Below are 17,160 nucleotides of genomic sequence, written 5' to 3' on the forward strand. Positions count from 1 at the left end.
CTAGTTTTGGAGAGAGACAAAGTCTGGGGGTCTCTGTGTAGATTAAAGAGATGCCTTTTGAAATACCTGTGAAATGTCAACAAAGTTTTACAAGTGTACAATGGTAGCCTTCTAAACCAAAAACCCAAGATTTTTTCCTCCCTTTGTTTCCTGGGATCACTGTGAGAAAGAACACTGAGCCCACAGACAGGGAGCCAAGCCACCTACAGCTGGCTTTTCGTGATATGGTCTCTACCCTATAGGACACAAGCACAGTGCAGATAACTACTGCCTTCTTCAGGCAGAGCAGAGAAGTAGATGTATGAGAGCATCAGGAGTAGACTCAAATAATGAAGTAGAAAGAAATGGGCTAATACTGAATGGAAAAAAGCTGGAAAGCTGGACCTACCTAGCAAAGAAAACAGAGAAGAAACTAGACACCAAAAAAAAAACAAAAAACACCAAACAGAAGAGGAACCATGAAAAATAATGTCCTGATGAATTAAGGGGGACAGAAGCTAACCAAGAAATAAAAGACTAAATTGTATATGGAAGGAAGTGGAGATTGAAAGTATCTAACCAACAATACAGGGAATGAGAGAAAAAACAATTAGAAAAACAAAACAGAAGAAATATAGGAAAAAAAAAGTCATAGGGCAGGAAGGAAATCAAGCTTTTGAAGAATAGGCTGAAGCATTTGGTATAGCACAGACCCACTTAGAGCCAGGAATGAAACTCAAGCGTCTCCACTCCAGCTGTCACTGAACTCCTATGATGCCTACTGACAGAGCCCAGCATCCCATGAACTTGTTACTGCTGTAGTTAGTTTATTAGTCTTTTGGCAGCATTTGCAAGTGGACTGCAAAGTTTCCAACCCTGCTGAGTACCTCGAGTCTGTAAAGCAAAGCAGTTATGCATAAAGCCAAAGGAAAGCAAAAATTAATCACTCTGCATGCCTGTCCATTAGGATCATACTGTCATCAGTACAGAACTTCTTCATGTTTAATCTGGTGCCCTGGGTAGGCCCAGTTAAGCTAGACAGTGAGGCTGAACGCACTTGGGACAGATTCCTTTGGCCATTCTTGCTCGATTACAGCAAAAACTGGAAGACATGTAACTAAAGAGAAAAAACCGCTCTGGAGAAATGAGGCTGACCCCTGCCATTGTCAAAAAATGCTTACATGACACCGGAATGGTCACTTGCACCATTCAACTCTATTTTGCAGAAAGAAGTTCAACAGGTGCTAATCTACAAAATACGAATGCTTACATCTGCAAACAGAACATGTACATTAGGGTGTACAGGATTTGCAGTCAAACTTTTATTTGATTATTGCAGCCAAAATTAATGAATACTTTTGATCCTGATCTGTGCTTGAGTTTTTTCATATGTAAAATAGAAATAACATTTCCCTTGTCTCAGCAGAGTGAAGAAGAGGGAAGCAACTCAAAGGCCTGCTGAAGACAAGTATTTTAAAGCTTTGCTGTACTTTAGAAACAAGTACCACATAAAGGACTTCAGAGATTCACTCCATTTATTTACATTAAAGAAGTCTCAGGACATCTGTTGATCTGTGGTGGGAAATATTAGCTACTCATTAAGTTATGTATAGCAAAAGAGGCAGGGAATCTATGGAACAGGTGAACCCCAGCAAAAATCTACTTTGTAATGAATAGGGACTCTCATGAAAATTGAATTCAAACTTTCCCTTGTGGGTAAAGCTTTCAATTTGTTCATGAACTTAAGGTCAAAAGTAGCTCAGTTTAAAACAGGCAGCATAAAATCAGTTACGTTACCTTTGTCTAGTCGTTATGTTTTTTGGAGAAAACAGGACAGTCACTTCTCTTTCTTCTCCAGGAAGAAGGAAAAGATCCTCAGGTTCAACAGCAAAGCAGCTGTCCTGGTTTGACATCTGAAGGTGGGCAAGGAGAAAAGGAAGGGTGGGTTGGTTACTTTAAGGGAGTAAACATTTCTACAACTAATAACACAATTTGGTTGTGCATCTGTTGTACATACAGCTCAGACAAATCAAATGTACCTGGCATCTTTAGAACTTTCCCATAACCCTGCATGAGTTAAACTCTACTAAAAAGCTGGGCAATAGAGTACGAATACCTCTAAGACAGGCATCTTAACAGCACTGAAGGGGCCACAAATGGATTTAAAGAATTTAACAATAAGTACAACATGGCAATGGTACACCACTAGTGAAGTAAATCACTAGTCACAGAGCCACATATTAATAAACTGTGTCTGTCTGTTTCTTCCAATGTCGCTGTGCAAAACTGGAAGGAGAGAAGAAAAAAATCTGTCCCCCAGATTCCTTTATGTAAAGTTATAAACCTTCTGTCAAATCACACAGCAAAGCTAGGATCCCAAGGCTCAGCTCTAGTTTCAATACAACATTAACACTCACAATTTCAACCTACCTTAACTTCCAAACACACATTGATGTTTCCAGCATTTTTCAATGGCAGCTGCTGTTTGGCTGTTGAACCCACACTAGTAAACAGATATATTGTCTGGAAAACAAAGAAACATGTATGTGTGTGTATATATATACATACACATCTATAATAAACCCAAACATTACAGAAGCAGTAAGCTAGGAGAGACAAGCTTATTAAAACACACTTTGTAAATACATGCAAACCTGTAAGTCCTTTGGAGCATGTACCCTTGCTGTTCCAGCCCTTGCTCGCAGAGGAATACTTTTAATTACACTGCTAGGTCCTGGACTATCCACTTCCACATCAACTCTTGCCAAGAATTCATCCGCTGGACCCAAATAATCTAGGAACAATTCCACGAGTAAGAAAAGCAAGCAACTATGCCTATGGATGTGTGTCTTACTTGAGCTACTGTCCAATCTTAACATAATAATGTTGTGGTGATATTAACATAAATTCTCCCCATTGCCGTGGCAACACTTTTTTTTTTTCTTTTAAATAAAGTCTCACAGGATCTTATTTAAGATTTTTACCTTTTTATCAAGCGTGGCTGAAATTGTCCTTAAAAACTATCTTAACATACTAGCCAAACTAGTTGATATACGTACTATTTCCTATTTACGAAGCCGGAAAAGCTTAAAGATTTCTTCAGATTTCTTATCTATTTAGCAACCAGCACAATGTTTACTTAAGTGATGATTTAAATCCCTCAGCAAAAGCAGTAAAGCAAATTCCACATATCTTGCAGTAGATAACCACTTTGTACAGCTTGATACTAAAGTACAAAACCCCATGTTAACATCTAAAAGATTAAGACAAAAGTATTCCACCTCCTTCAGTTACTAAAACTGAATGCAATACTCGAAATATTAGGATACAAACCAAAGATGGGACATTTAATTTCAATTTTGTAGCCTATTCCTGCAATTCTAACACATACATACATTAACAGTCAAATTTGTTTTAGTTCAAATGAAAGTCAAATTGCTATACCTGAACAAGAAATTTGTTTCTTAGGTGCATGGAACAGAACCCAAACTGTTAAAGCTTCAGGATCCTAAAAAAGAAATCAGTTGACTCATCTTATGGGGAGGGAATTACTGAAGAGGGAAAAAAAAATAATACTACCAGCAATAGAACTCTACAGCTCAAATAGGTACAGTCCACAAAAATCATTACTGTCAACCTAGATATTCAGTACCGTCATTTCAAAGATTATGAGAGGCCTGGAGCATCTCTTACAAGGAGAGGCTGAGGGACTTGGGTCTTTTAAGTCCTGAGAACAGAAGACTTAGGAGGGGATCTAATCAATGGATACAAATACTTAAAGGGAGTGTGTCAGGAGGACGGGGCTGGTCTTTTTTTCAGTGGTGCTCAGTGACAGGACAAGAGGAAATGGGCATAAACTTGAGTATAAGAAGTTCCACCTAAACGTGAGGAGGAACTTCTTTACTGTTAGAGTGGCAAAGCACTGGAACAGGCTGCCCAGGGAGGTGGTGGAGTCTCCTTCTCTGGAGACATTCAAAACCCACCTGGACAAGTTCCTGCTCTAGGTGGACCTGCTTTGGCAGGGGGGTTGGACTAGATGATCTCCAGAGGTCCCTTCTAACCCCATATGATTCTATGATTCAGATAGCAAGTAACAGGAAGAATCAGTCAACTACAAACTACTCAGACTACTCACCTGCCCATCATAGCTTGCATGTATCACATGATTTACAACTGACGGAGCTGCTATCTGAGAAACTGCATTCATCTGAAGTGATAGTTCCTTAGAAGAATCAACTGGTTCCTTGGAAAATGTGAAGCAACGCCAAGCTACTGCATTCTGTCAAAAAAAAAAAAAGTATTGAAAGTTTTAAATTTCATATTGCCACTAACAATAATGCTGAAAAAGCTGAGAAACACAACACAAGATTAGTTTCTCTTCTAATGCTTGGGGACACTGCGTTTTTAGAAGGCTCTAGTGTCTGAATTTGCAAAAATATTGACTTCACAGCCAGCTATGGTATGGAGGTTTCAAGGTCTCAGTGTTTTCAAGCCCTGCCAGGTGCAGGGATGAGGAAGAGTGAGACCTGTGCACTTGACCCAAGCCGACCACCAGGATTTTTCGATAACATGAATGTCACATTCAATATAAACTAGAAAGTTTGCTGAGGAGTTTTTTTATGTTCTACTACAGCAGTGGTCCAGAGAACTCCTTGCCCTGGCACCGGACCCCTGAGACCTTCCCTTCCTCCTGAAGCCAAAACGCTCACAGTGTCCAACATTTCCTGTCCACTGCTGGGAGTGCACAGCTTCTTGCTGACAGAATGTGCTGAGTATAATCCTCGTATATTTCATATTAGCATCGGGATCAACATTGGTTCTATAGAATTATTAACATTAATTATTTAGGATTATTCTATTAAATCTGTTTACATTTCAGCCCTCAGGTTTCCTTGTTTTTTTCCCCCAATTCCCCTCCCTGGGTGGGGAGGGGTCATCAGGTGATACAATAATTGTCTAAACAACAATAAATTGGTGTGGGTTCTTCAAACCATAACACAGAGGAAGAGACAATATGTTAAATTTGCTATGAAGCAAGTGGAATATGTCTCCATCTTCTCAGAGGAAAGGATTAGGCAGCACAACCTTTTTGCTATCTGCTGCCTCATGCTCTCAAATTGAGCAACACAGAGGCAGCAGTCCATGACTAACTGCAAAAAAAAAAAAAAAGAATAGGAAAAAAACCCTAAACAAACAAGAAAACAAAACACTAAATAAAACCTCACACCTATCCCAGAAACATTTTTGTTGGTATCATTATAGCTGATTCAGATTACCACCCTACAAAAAAAAAAAATTATTTCGTGACTAACCAAAGATTTCTTGGGAATCTTACATCTAATGTCCAGGGTATGGACACTAATGACATATAACAAAGTGTTTTGGTATCAAAATTCAGTATCACAAGAAGTTAATTGTCACATACAGGAAGCTTATTGTACTTACGGCATTAATAATAAGTCTAATTGGCACAAAAGCATGGGTTTTGTTGATAAGTTTCAGTGGAAGAGCCTTCCAACTGCCAGAAGTCAAGTCACCAAAATCCAGATAATCTCTGTTTCCTGTTTCCACCTGGTTTTAAGGCAAAGCAGAACTTAAAAGGAAGGAAAACCTCCAGAACACACTACCATACGAAAGCATCAGGAAAGTAAGGATGATGTTCACCTATTCCATCCTCTTAATGCTATAACCGCATACAAAACACACTTCCTACCAGGGGTAGGAGGAGTCTAAGAAACATGTTTCCTTTAATAGCCAATTGAACGTAACTCTTTTGGATACCCCCCACATATTTTACCTCAATCAGTTAAGCCACTCTCATTGCTGTATTCATCCACAAAATTATTTTGGCTAATTCCAAATAAAAATAAATTTAAACTATGATTATTGCTAGCAAGTAAGAAGTGTCAGTTTAAACGTCACTTTAGCAAGTTAAAAGTTAAGAAAGTAACTTAGTAGTAGCTAATTTTTTGTTATCATAAAAAATACAGCTTTTATTTGCTACTTTTTCCAATTTCAGGAATATAGCAAGACATGCTGAGATAGAGCATACAGTTTAATTTGAATATAAATGTGAAACATGTTTGAATGAACTATACCACAAAGAACATGGAGAATAATGGATTTTGCCAAACTACATACACAAAAATGCATTAAAAATTAAATCAAAATTTATGGAAGAAGCATTAAAAAAACTATATCCATTCAACTAGAATATAATTACTTTAAAACATATACTTAGCCCAAAACAGGTTAACAGACCATTTGAAAATGGAAAAAATTTGTTAGCTGTGGTTAACAACTGAAAATTTTACTTTTATTACTGACATCACAGACTACCATGTGATTTGTTCAGTTGCCCCCAAAATTACCATCAAGTGCCTGTCTATACTCTTAAATTTAGGGCTACATAACCCCAGACTTAATTTGTAGTGTCACATTGTCTCCTACCACATTGTTCTTCATGAAAAGACATAAGACAAAGCATTTTATCTATCCAATTACATTTGATTTTTAATCCAAATAAGAAAATATTCTCTACAGCCCTATATAGGCTGAAAGTAGTGAGAAATGAAGACAAAGCCTATGGGACTTAAAAAATAAAGAATCTTTAGAACTGGAAATAAATGCATTTTGTTATACTTTAATGTCCAGTGGTATCCAACATACCAGACACTTAAAAATCATTAGATGTTTAAGTTCTCATCCATTCTTTTAATAATGAAAAAGCAATACCTTTTAATTTATTCTTTTCAGACAGCTGCATAATTCTTCATTTCCAGCTAGGTGCTCTTCCCCAACTAAAACATCCTAGATAGTTATATAAGTTTCTCATAAAGTTTCTCCTATATTCCCTCCCCACTCCAAACACATAAACATAAGAAATCCCAAGTTCCTTTGAGGAAAAACCTTGCATTCCTGTTCTTTTCTGGTGTCATTACACTTTTCCTAAAATTCTAACCAAAAACCCAAAAAACCACAATAAGCAGCTACTTACTTCTAAATCAGGATTTTCAGCGACTGCTGTCAGAACCACCCTACTTGCCAAAGCTTCTGCCTGAACAACTGTCTCAGCATCTGCAGAAACTGGCCAAGATGAAACATTGAGAATAAACTGAAAGATCCCTGAATGACACGGTAAGAAAAGTATTTTCAGATCATTGGTAGAATAGGGTCCTACGATGGCTTTGTTCTTGAAAACCAGACACTGGTATTTAACAGGATCCATCTGAAAAACAAAATCTTTGTCATTTTCAACAGGCCTCTTGCTACAGGACAGCTTCTTTCAAAACACCACATTAATCTAGCACCGCTGCTCAACACGAACATTCTGTATAAATTTTTGCTCAATATTAATTATTGCTTCTTCATGTCCTACTTCCATCTCACTTGACTGTAGGAATTTTCTTTTAATTATGAAGAGCTAGATAAGTCAGCCCAAAAGTTGCTGGGGTTTCTTTCCAGCATCTAGTGAAAGATTAACACTATGATTATAGTATTTATTGAATTCATTAGTAATACCCTGATTTTTGAGAAGGAACAGCAGCAAAATAAATAAACACAGCCAATTTACTTGGTGCTTTCTGCCACCAAAGATGGGATGAAGAGATATGGTGGAACGGTAATGGAACGGTCAGTGGACAGAGGTCACCAGTCCTAGTGCAGATGCCTTAGAGTTTCTGTTGTGAACACACTCATAGATAATCTTCAAGCAGGAGCAAGAGACTGCAAGTCATACTCAGTGTACCTCAGAGTTAATTTGACTGAAAAAAAAATGGTTTTTTAACTACATTGTCCAGCAAACAAGTTAATTGGATATATTTATTCATGGAAACAACTGTAAGTGGGACTGTCAATTATAAAGTAATTTTATGCAAAAAATCACCTCCTGGTACAACACTCTCAGATTTGAAGAGTTGCTTAAAAACCCCATTATACTGACCAATTAGAAAAAATATGTAAGAAATCTTAACTCATATACATATGTATAGAGCTACACAAACACAGAATTGTGGTTTGGTGGTTTTTAAAGAGAAAATATTCAGAAAAAATGAGAGCAAACCCAGAAGTCATCCTCCTGGAAAGATATGTGCTACATCTGCTTGAAAAATATACCAAAGGAGGGATACAATAAGGATTTATAAGACTTATAAGTATCAATATATAAAGTGAATTATTGCCCATTATTTCTCAGTAATATGGACCATCAAACAAAACCAGCAAGAACCAGATTTAAAAAAAAAGGAAAAAAACAGTAGTGCATAGAATCCACGACTGAACTGAACTGTGGACAACACTACACAATTTCAAAAGATTGACTAGGCAAAGAGCAGTACACTAAAAACTAGTAAGAACAGAAATACCATGCAGCTCCAAAGTTCCTGCCAGAAGCTCAGAGTATACTATGCTTGTTCAGTTGTTACATTCTTCTCTATTAAGAGTATTCATCAGTAAAGCAAACTAAATTTTACTGATGGACCTTTAATCTAACTCATTATCATGTCCTTGAGAACTTTTACCTCTGGAACTGTTATTATCATGGCAGAAGTATACAGAATTTAATAAAATTAAAAGTGCAAGATGCTCAATCTATGGCCAACAAGCTACATATACCCACAGAACGACTCATCTATCTTGAAGTCTGCTCCAAATATTTCTCATTCTCTGTCACACAGCATCTCCTGATATCATAGAATCATTCAGGTTGGAAGAGACCCTTGGGATCATCAAGAAAAATGGGAGCAAACTGCACAAAATATGTTAGAAGTAACAATCCTCAGCATGGAAGCTTTCTTTTCTAGGGCTGACTTTCCTTGCATACAAAGGGAAATGAATAAGTAGTAAATTCAAACCTACCACACTTTACACACGCAGAACAATTCTGCAAGTCACTCCCGTCATGCAGCATTTACCTCCCTATGCCTACTTGTTGGAATAAGTCAAGTGGCCTGGCTGAAAGAGGGTAGCATTGCTTTTGCACATATTAACTATAAAATGGGGGTAAAACTACAAATCTTTACTGAGGGCTCTAATTTTACATATGACAACTGGTAAGATAACAGCATTATTCTTATAGCTTTATTAAAAAAAAGTCTCCTACCTTTTCCCCATTAACTGAAACACTGAGAATTCCAATGCTGACATGCAACCACCGTTCAGTTGGATTAAAAATGCTAAGAACCGTCTGCGATGCAATTCCCACGCAACAGGCATTAGGGAACTTCAATTCTTCTGGTACTTTTACGTGTCCTTGGAAAGAAAATGTGCTCCTGTTAGCTCCAGGTACCCAGGAGCAAATCAGCACTCAGGCTGCCATCACATCAAATTTATAAACTCATTTGACAAATACTTTGTTGTGGCAAGGAAATGTTTGACTCCTACTGTTTTCATAAGAATGTTTTCCGCAAACCTGATATTCAGAACTTCAATTAATTGTTTATATATATATATATACACACACCCCCTATGTAAAATACTCAGTGTTCACAATTTAATCAGTCCTAGTCCAACTCAGAAAATGTGAATATCAGTATTACAACAACAACTTTTGAACGTTTACACTGACCAAAAGGAAAAGATCTTTTTTTACCTGAGTACACCTGTTACCTAAAAAAGTGTTCAGGAATTTTTTGCTACAGAAAATACTGAGTACTCCTAGAGCAGATTTTTGCTGTAGAAGTGCTGTCAAAAAGTTATCACCAAATCAAAAAGAAATTCTGCTTCAAATATTTTACTTCTAAAATATTCCAAAACAATACTTTCAGAGGAATTGCAACATTGTAAGGACAACTCAAAACTCAAATGGAGTTAAGATTCTCTGGCATACCAAGGATCAATCTTCATTACATCCAGAAACCCACTAATGGGTACTCCTGTCAAATTAAAAATTTGTCTCGTCAGAAACACACATACTCACCTGAAGCAGTTTTAGTTACTTGAGCAACAAGTTTTATTTTAAAGCCATAGACTCTTATTGCCCTCCAAAAAAGAAAATTTAGCAGAAGTATGAAGGTGAAAATACAAACTAAGACCAGCATCACTGGAAGTTAAGTTGAAAAACTCAAGTTTGCCAAAAAAGTTTAGATTACATAGATATTCAGAGTTCAAAAACATGTAAAAAACCCTAGAAATTGTGTATAGTAAGAACAGGAAAAGAGTAAGATTGTTCAAAGTTTACTATTTTAAAACGCACTAACAAGATCAATACTTTAGAATAATCACTAAACAGAAAATAACCTATAAACTGCCAAACTTAAACCTTCAACCCCACCAGCTTGTCATTTCATCTGAAAGAAACAGCCAGAAAAGTGTGCAGCAAAAAAAACCACAACTGAAGCAATCATAGGTTAAAAGAAGTCTATAAAATTAAACACTAATTTGCAATGCTTAGGTTTAGAGCTAAGTCAAGACACAGAGAAATAGCAGAAAGTACAGATGCCACTTGGCAGCTTGTCTTTCCCCGTCATAACCAGCAAACAGCCCAAGCTCTCCACTCTTCTCAGATTTCTTGGTTTAACTGACTGCTAATAGCAAGTCAGGCTGGAGACAGAAATGCCATCTACTTTCCAGATAAAATACAACTGAATTTCCAAAGCATGACTTGGCTTGCCTGGCATGAACTGCAGCTAGGATTTCTCTTCTTCCTATGAAAGAGAGTTCTAAATCCTTTAAACATATACAAAACCATTGAATGCTGAAATTTTTCTCAATTATGAAAAATTTCTTTTAAGACCATACGGGAGACTCTAAAAATAGACATTTAATTCAGAGAGTATCATTAAATAAGGAAAATTAGTAATACTTTTTTTCAAAATAACAAAGTTTACATAAAGAATAATTGTGGTTACACTTAGTAGTCATCTTAATACTATCACCATTCTTGTCCACAACTTATTTTAAACACGCTCTAAAAAACACACTTACCAATACCAGATGACTTTGTCAACTCCCACTCATTTCCAACAGCTCCAAGAGGTTGTACAGTACATGATTTTACATTTGAGATATTCTTGTTCCAGGAAGTAGAGTGTGGATTGCAAAGTGAAGCTGCATTCAAAGAGCCAGGACCAATATGTGGACCTAAAGGAATTCCTACCACAAGTGGATTCTCAACATGTCCTGCTGGGATACCAGCACAAGGAAGCCCTGCTGGAAGACCAAAACCTGCAAGGTTGCAACCATGAAACTGAGACAAAACTGTATTTCCAGTAGATGGTATATTTCCCAGATGCTGTTGTGCAAATGGAGTCGTTGCAAGAGAACGTCCTGTAAGCAATGTGGGAACAGAAGAAGAAATTGCTTGAGTCTCAGAGGTAGTGACATGGGATTTAAAGCTTGAAATAGGAACATATTGTTCACCAGATGAGTTTTGATTAAATGGCATATAAGTGCTTAATCCAGGATGTATGGGTAATACATTCAAGGATGGTAATCCCTGTCTCTCTGCTTTGGTTATTTGATCAGGACACACTTCTTGTGCATCAACATTAACAGAAAGTGGCTGAAAGATGCAGAATTTACTTGGTAAAGCTGATTTAACATGGTCTAGTTCTTTATGATTTGCTGCTACATTTGAAGGAACAGATGAAAGCTGCTTTTCATTCTTCGGAAAACCTTCTTCGGACAGCTCTTCACCCAGTACAGCATCAAGCCTTCTTTTAAGACCTGCAAGTTCATTTTCTTCAGATTTCTGGTCAATATTAAGCAGTGCTTCTTTTCTGTTTCTTTGACATGAGTGGTCTTCCAGATTTTCATTTGTATGTTCCTGCGAAGGAGTTGGGCTGGCTCGAATTATTGTTGTGCTCAGTTCACTAGCATTTTCACCCTAATAAACAAATATAATATGCAGTATTACAAATTTTAGAAGAGCAAACAGGGTACATAAAACAAGACAGACCTTAATATCAGTATCGCCATCCAATATAAATAATCAAGCTTGTCAATTCTTGTCTGAAGATTTGCTTTTGTAATACCTATGGCTCCTCACCCTGAAAAAGAAAACCTGCAACTTCAACCTGTTTGCTGTCTGAAGTCACATTCTAGCTAGGTGTACTGGGTCTGGCTGGGATGGAGTTCATTTTCTTCATAGTAGCTCCTGTAGTGCTGTGTTTTTAGATCTGTGACCAAAACAACGTTGATAACACACCAGTGTTTTAGCTATTGCTGAGCAGTGCTTGCACTGTGTCAAGGCCTTCTCCATTTCTCACTCTGCCAGCCCCTGAGAGTAGGTGAGGGGTGGACAAGAGGTAGGGAGGGGACACAGTCAGGATAGCTGACCCCAACTGACCAGAGAGAGAATCCATACCATAGAATACCATGCTCAGCAATAAACTTAGGGGGGAATTTTCCCTAAGTAGCTGTTGTTTAGAGACTAGCTGGGCATTGGTCTGCTGGTAGCGAGTAATTGTTTTGCACCACTTTCCCCCCCTCTCCTCCATCTTCACTTAAACTGTCTTTATCTGAACCCAACTATAAACTTAGCACTGCCAAGTCCACCACTAAGCACCACTTGTCTTTTGGGTACCTCCAGGGATGGCGATGCCATGACTTCCCTGGGCAGCCCGTTCCAATGCTTGACAACTCCTTCAGTGAAGACACTTTTCCTAATATCCAATACCACTTGTCTTTTGGGTACCTCCAGGGATGGCGATGCCATGACTTCCCTGGGCAGCCCGTTCCAATGCTTGACAACTCCTTCAGTGAAGACACTTTTCCTAATATCCAATCTAAACCTCCCCTGGCACAATTTGACACCATTTTTTCTCATCCTATTGCTTGTTACTTGGGAGCAGATACCGAGCCCCACCTCGCTACAACCTCCTTTCACATAGTTGTAGGAAGTGATAAGGTCTTCCCTCAGTCACCTTTTCTCCAGGCTAAACAACCCCAGCTCCTTCAGCTGCTCCTCATAAGACTTGTGCTCCAGACCCTTCATCAGCTTTGTTACCCTTCTTTGAAAGCGTTCCAGCACCTCAGCGTCTGTCTTGCAGTGAAGGGCCCAAAACTGAACATAGTACTTGAGGTATGGCCTCACCAGTGATGAGTACAAAAGGACAATCACTTCCCTAGTCCTATGGGCCACACTATTTCTTAAACAATCAATCCTAATTAGCAGCATCCAAGTGTGGTATAGATTATTTATCTCCATATTCTTTATGACTTTCATGAATGCAAAGGTGCAAAGTTTCTTCTAACAAGAAAAGAGAAACCCCAAGTATTGACCACAACAAAAAGCTGATGTGGTTATGTATTAAACCTGTACGTGGGGTTCAGCAATAAGTTACAGTAATGCCATAAGATAGATTTTTTGAGAAAAAAAAAGAAGATCCAAACCACACCACTAAACATGCACTTGCCAGCTTTAAGAAAAAAAAAAATTTAGAAGCTGAGTGACCCTAAATCAAATCATTAATCAAAACAATTAGTTTAAGATTCTTGAAAAAGCACTGATACACACACTTTCTCTGTGCACTCAGAAATCATTCAAGCCCAAAGACATTCCATTTTGGCAGGTATGTGTGGTGTAGGAGGAATGAATGTACCTTCTCCTCAGAGCCCTGGAATTTTTGTACTTAGAAATCAAACCAAGAGAAAAAGAAGCATGAACCATAAATCAACATACACACAAATGTGCTTCAAGGAATCTCCTACTGGGTTAACTGTCAATGGCAGAAGTGATTACAGTCACTCATGCACTGTTCATAGCTACTAACAATAGCACGGAACTATTCAGTGGTGGAGGATTGACCATGACAGACCCATCCTCTCATAATTGGTATCACACTTGGCAGTCTTCACAATACAGTGGATGGAAATCCAGGTGTTTCCTCCTACCAATCTGAAAAAAATTAAACTGTTCTTCAGATGATCTACAAATGTTAATTTTTTTCTTGTGAAGTACATCCTGATCATAGATCCCGTTCTCAAAAGCAGAATTTCAGAATAATTTTTAAAAGTTTCAAAACGAAAACTAGACAGTGTGATATCAAAACAATCAGACATCAGCTCAAGATAGGTGTACCTAGAGAGCTCTAACACAGGATGAAGAGTATCTATGGTATAAAGCAATTGTTCAGCTTAAGTAAATAGCACTTGGAAGGCAAGGAAAGGCATGCGAAAGAAGGGGAAAGAACAATAAAGTAGCTGTTCAGATTGTTGTAGAACAGTAAGCTGCAAGTTACAATCCTTTAAGAAGGGCATTGAGGGCAGCTGCCTAAGGCGAGATGGTTCACCGGGCCAAACCAGCCAAAAACAAGAAATGTAAAAAAAAAAAATTTTAAGAATCACGCAGCTTTGACAACCTGACCCTAACGTTAAAGGAAGAGGGCACCACTGATTAACAGGTTGTGCTATAGCAAGTATTCAGATCTGAAGATAACATCAATACAAACATTCTTGTTGTTTGTAAAAAGTTTCAGGCAAGGGACATTAAAGTGTCTCTTAACAAGTACAAATGAGATGAAGATCTCAGTCTCTCTCAGCATAAAAGATTACTAACCCAAAGGAATAAATTAACGCTGCAGCCTTACAAATGGGACTTATAAGCATACTTATAATACAAATATAAAACTTTGGCCAAGTTCTTGAGGATCTACTTGATAAACTATCCTGAGGAACAAAGACTACTCAAATCGTAACATCTCTTCAAGACAGAAGGGCAACTAGTATGCAACCAGTTACATCAAAGCATCAAGGGCCACCCGTTTGCATGAGATGACAGGAATCTAGACCCATATGCATTTCAAACATGAAATAGACCCAAGAACTGATGCTATGACAGCACTGACTCCAAGAAAATACCTGTTTAAACTTGCCCTTAGGTTCCTTCCTACAGTATTGTGATTCCCACTGGAAACATCAAGATAGAAAAGAACAGATATTCCCTGTGTAACTTGAGCAACTAGACGTAGAAACAAAATGAGGTATAAACCAGAACACATGCTTCCTTCTTCCTGATGCTTTCAGCAGAAAGGAACATGGCTGCTGGTGTTCCTATGGGAGGAAAAGAAGGCTTTGCTAAGCTTTCACAAGCCACCAGTCCTGAAAAGCCCCACCCACTGCAAATTAAAAAAAAAAACAAAAAAAACAAAACCACAACAGATAGCATTTCTATTTCCTGTGTTAGAGGAATCCACAACTGAACATTACAAATTAAATGTAACAACTCAGATTTATTTAGATATGGATGCCACCTGAGAGGCTTGTCAGCTTTTGTTTGTTTGATTTTTGAAGTTTCATCCACATTTCCACACACTTTAGAAGGGGGAAGGCATAACAGAAGGATTCCAGATTCCAAGGGACTCGTGGACATAGAGTAAAGAATGCCAATTATCTTAATCAGCATAAGACTGCAAGTATGAACAAAAGTTTCACTCTCGGAACGCACTCTTTGCTAAAGCAGTAAGAACAGTCAGGATGATTGTCAGAGTTAGAAGATGATAGCTTCAGTCATAAAAAAGTAGTTAAGGCTAAAATATGTATTTGTAAACACTTCTCAAAAAAAAAAAAATCTCTTAACAGCTTAAGCTGAGCAGAAAGGGAACCTCAGGGGTGATGAAAGCAGATATAGATCCTGCAAACTACTACTGGAATACTACACTGCATTCCAAGAACAGAATGACTCACCAAGAAATTGAAGAAAAAAAAAAGGAAAGGGGAAAATATACCCTCTAACTTTTTTTTAAAGTTAGCAGTTCTGAGTGTTTTACTGCTTTTATGTTCATTAGAAGTTGTGCATTTAACACAATCTATGTCAGAATTTAAATTTCCGAAACTCAGGAGCAGGGGAGAAGCAGAATACGTTCACCCTATGCACAGCATATCCTAAACTGTTCCAAAACCCTTAGCGTTTTCTAATTTAGAATTATTTTGAGCATTTAAGGGTTTGGTTTGGGGGTGAAGGGGCAGCGTTGCTTTGTTTGTTTTAAAGAGCAGGAATTAACACATATTTACAGTTCAGCATTTGCTTACCCAGTATGCTTCCGGATTATGTATTACAGCTGTGTTCTTAAGGGTACTCTCAGATGCAGAGACATAGGTTAACCTGCTCATGCTGGGACTTGAGTAAACCGACTGAGGCAGTACACTTTCTTTGCAAGAAGATTCTTGATAATGTGATGTGCGAGTAAAGTCAGCTTCAGACCTGAAAAACAGATTCAAAGTACATCAGTATTAGAATATATTTCTAATGCTGCTGCCAAGGAAATTCATGCTGCACATCAGCTCTACTACTACCATTCTGTTTAGTACAATCAGTAGAAATGAGAAACCACCTCTCAATTAACCTTTACAAGTTCTGCCTTTGATGCACACAAAACTCCTTTTCATTGGCTATATATCCATAAGGCAAAGCATCAGAGTTCTACAACCAAACTCAGATGCTAAGGTCACAGAAACAACACAACAACTTATGAAAAGAAAAAAAGATGAATCAATATACTTGTATCTAACTAGATGGAAGAATGTCAAATGAAATCATTCAACATCCCAGGCATCACACACCAGTATTTCTTATTAATTGCTGAGATTCTCTTCATTTCACACACCTGAAAACACAAGATGTCTCACCACTTTGTGAAACATGAAGAGATAACATGAAAACAATTAAAGTCCCTGATAATTTTAACTGGCAATCCTAATCTATATAAAACACTTGCAAAAATACACATACTTCTGCACATTTTAACTTCTGAGAAATGCCAGACAGCCTGTAATTCTAATATCACACACAACACACTAACTGTAGTTAAGTAGCTGTTGGCCCAGGTGGCCAAGAAGGCAAACAGCATCCTGGCCTGTACCAGGAATAGTGTGGTGAGTAGGACCCAAGAGGTGATCGTCCCCCTGTACTCGGCACTGGTGAGGCCTCACCTTGAGTGCTGTGTCCAGTTTTGGGCCCCTTCCCGCAAAAAAAGACATTGAGGTGCTGAAGCGGGTCCAGAGAAGGGCAAGGAAGCTGGTGAGGGGTCTGGAGAGTAAGTCTTATGAGGAGAGGCTGAGGGAGCTGGGGGTGTTCAGTCTGGAGAAGAGGAGGCTGAGGGGAGACCTTATCGCGCTCTATAACTACCTGAAGGGGGGTGTAGAGAGGGGGGGGTCGGTCTCATCTCCCAAGGAACAGGAGATAGGACAAGGGGAAATGGCCTCAAGTTGCGCCAGGGGGTTTAGATTGGATATTAGGAAACA

At 38.2% G+C, this 17,160-nt stretch overlaps 1 protein-coding gene across 1 annotated transcript in view; it reads right to left on the reverse strand.

The window, feature by feature from the left end:
* The window catches only part of CEP192 (centrosomal protein 192kDa), a 63,574-nt gene that overhangs the window by 26,369 nt on the left and 20,045 nt on the right, over window positions 1-17,160 (reverse strand). Inside the window, exons 16-25 of the mRNA XM_014938416.1 lie at window positions 15,949-16,120; window positions 10,903-11,803; window positions 9,080-9,228; window positions 6,977-7,207; window positions 5,425-5,550; window positions 4,115-4,258; window positions 3,424-3,487; window positions 2,634-2,773; window positions 2,410-2,502; window positions 1,777-1,892 (exon numbers count right to left, since the gene is read on the reverse strand). Of these exons, the coding sequence (XP_014793902.1) occupies window positions 1,777-1,892; window positions 2,410-2,502; window positions 2,634-2,773; window positions 3,424-3,487; window positions 4,115-4,258; window positions 5,425-5,550; window positions 6,977-7,207; window positions 9,080-9,228; window positions 10,903-11,803; window positions 15,949-16,120 (2,136 nt within the window). The remainder of the gene's footprint in view (window positions 1-1,776; window positions 1,893-2,409; window positions 2,503-2,633; window positions 2,774-3,423; window positions 3,488-4,114; window positions 4,259-5,424; window positions 5,551-6,976; window positions 7,208-9,079; window positions 9,229-10,902; window positions 11,804-15,948; window positions 16,121-17,160) is intronic.

Source organism: Calidris pugnax, unplaced genomic scaffold, assembly GCF_001431845.1.
Source record: "Calidris pugnax isolate Ruff unplaced genomic scaffold, ASM143184v1 scaffold13, whole genome shotgun sequence".
Lineage (NCBI taxonomy): Eukaryota > Metazoa > Chordata > Aves > Charadriiformes > Scolopacidae > Calidris > Calidris pugnax.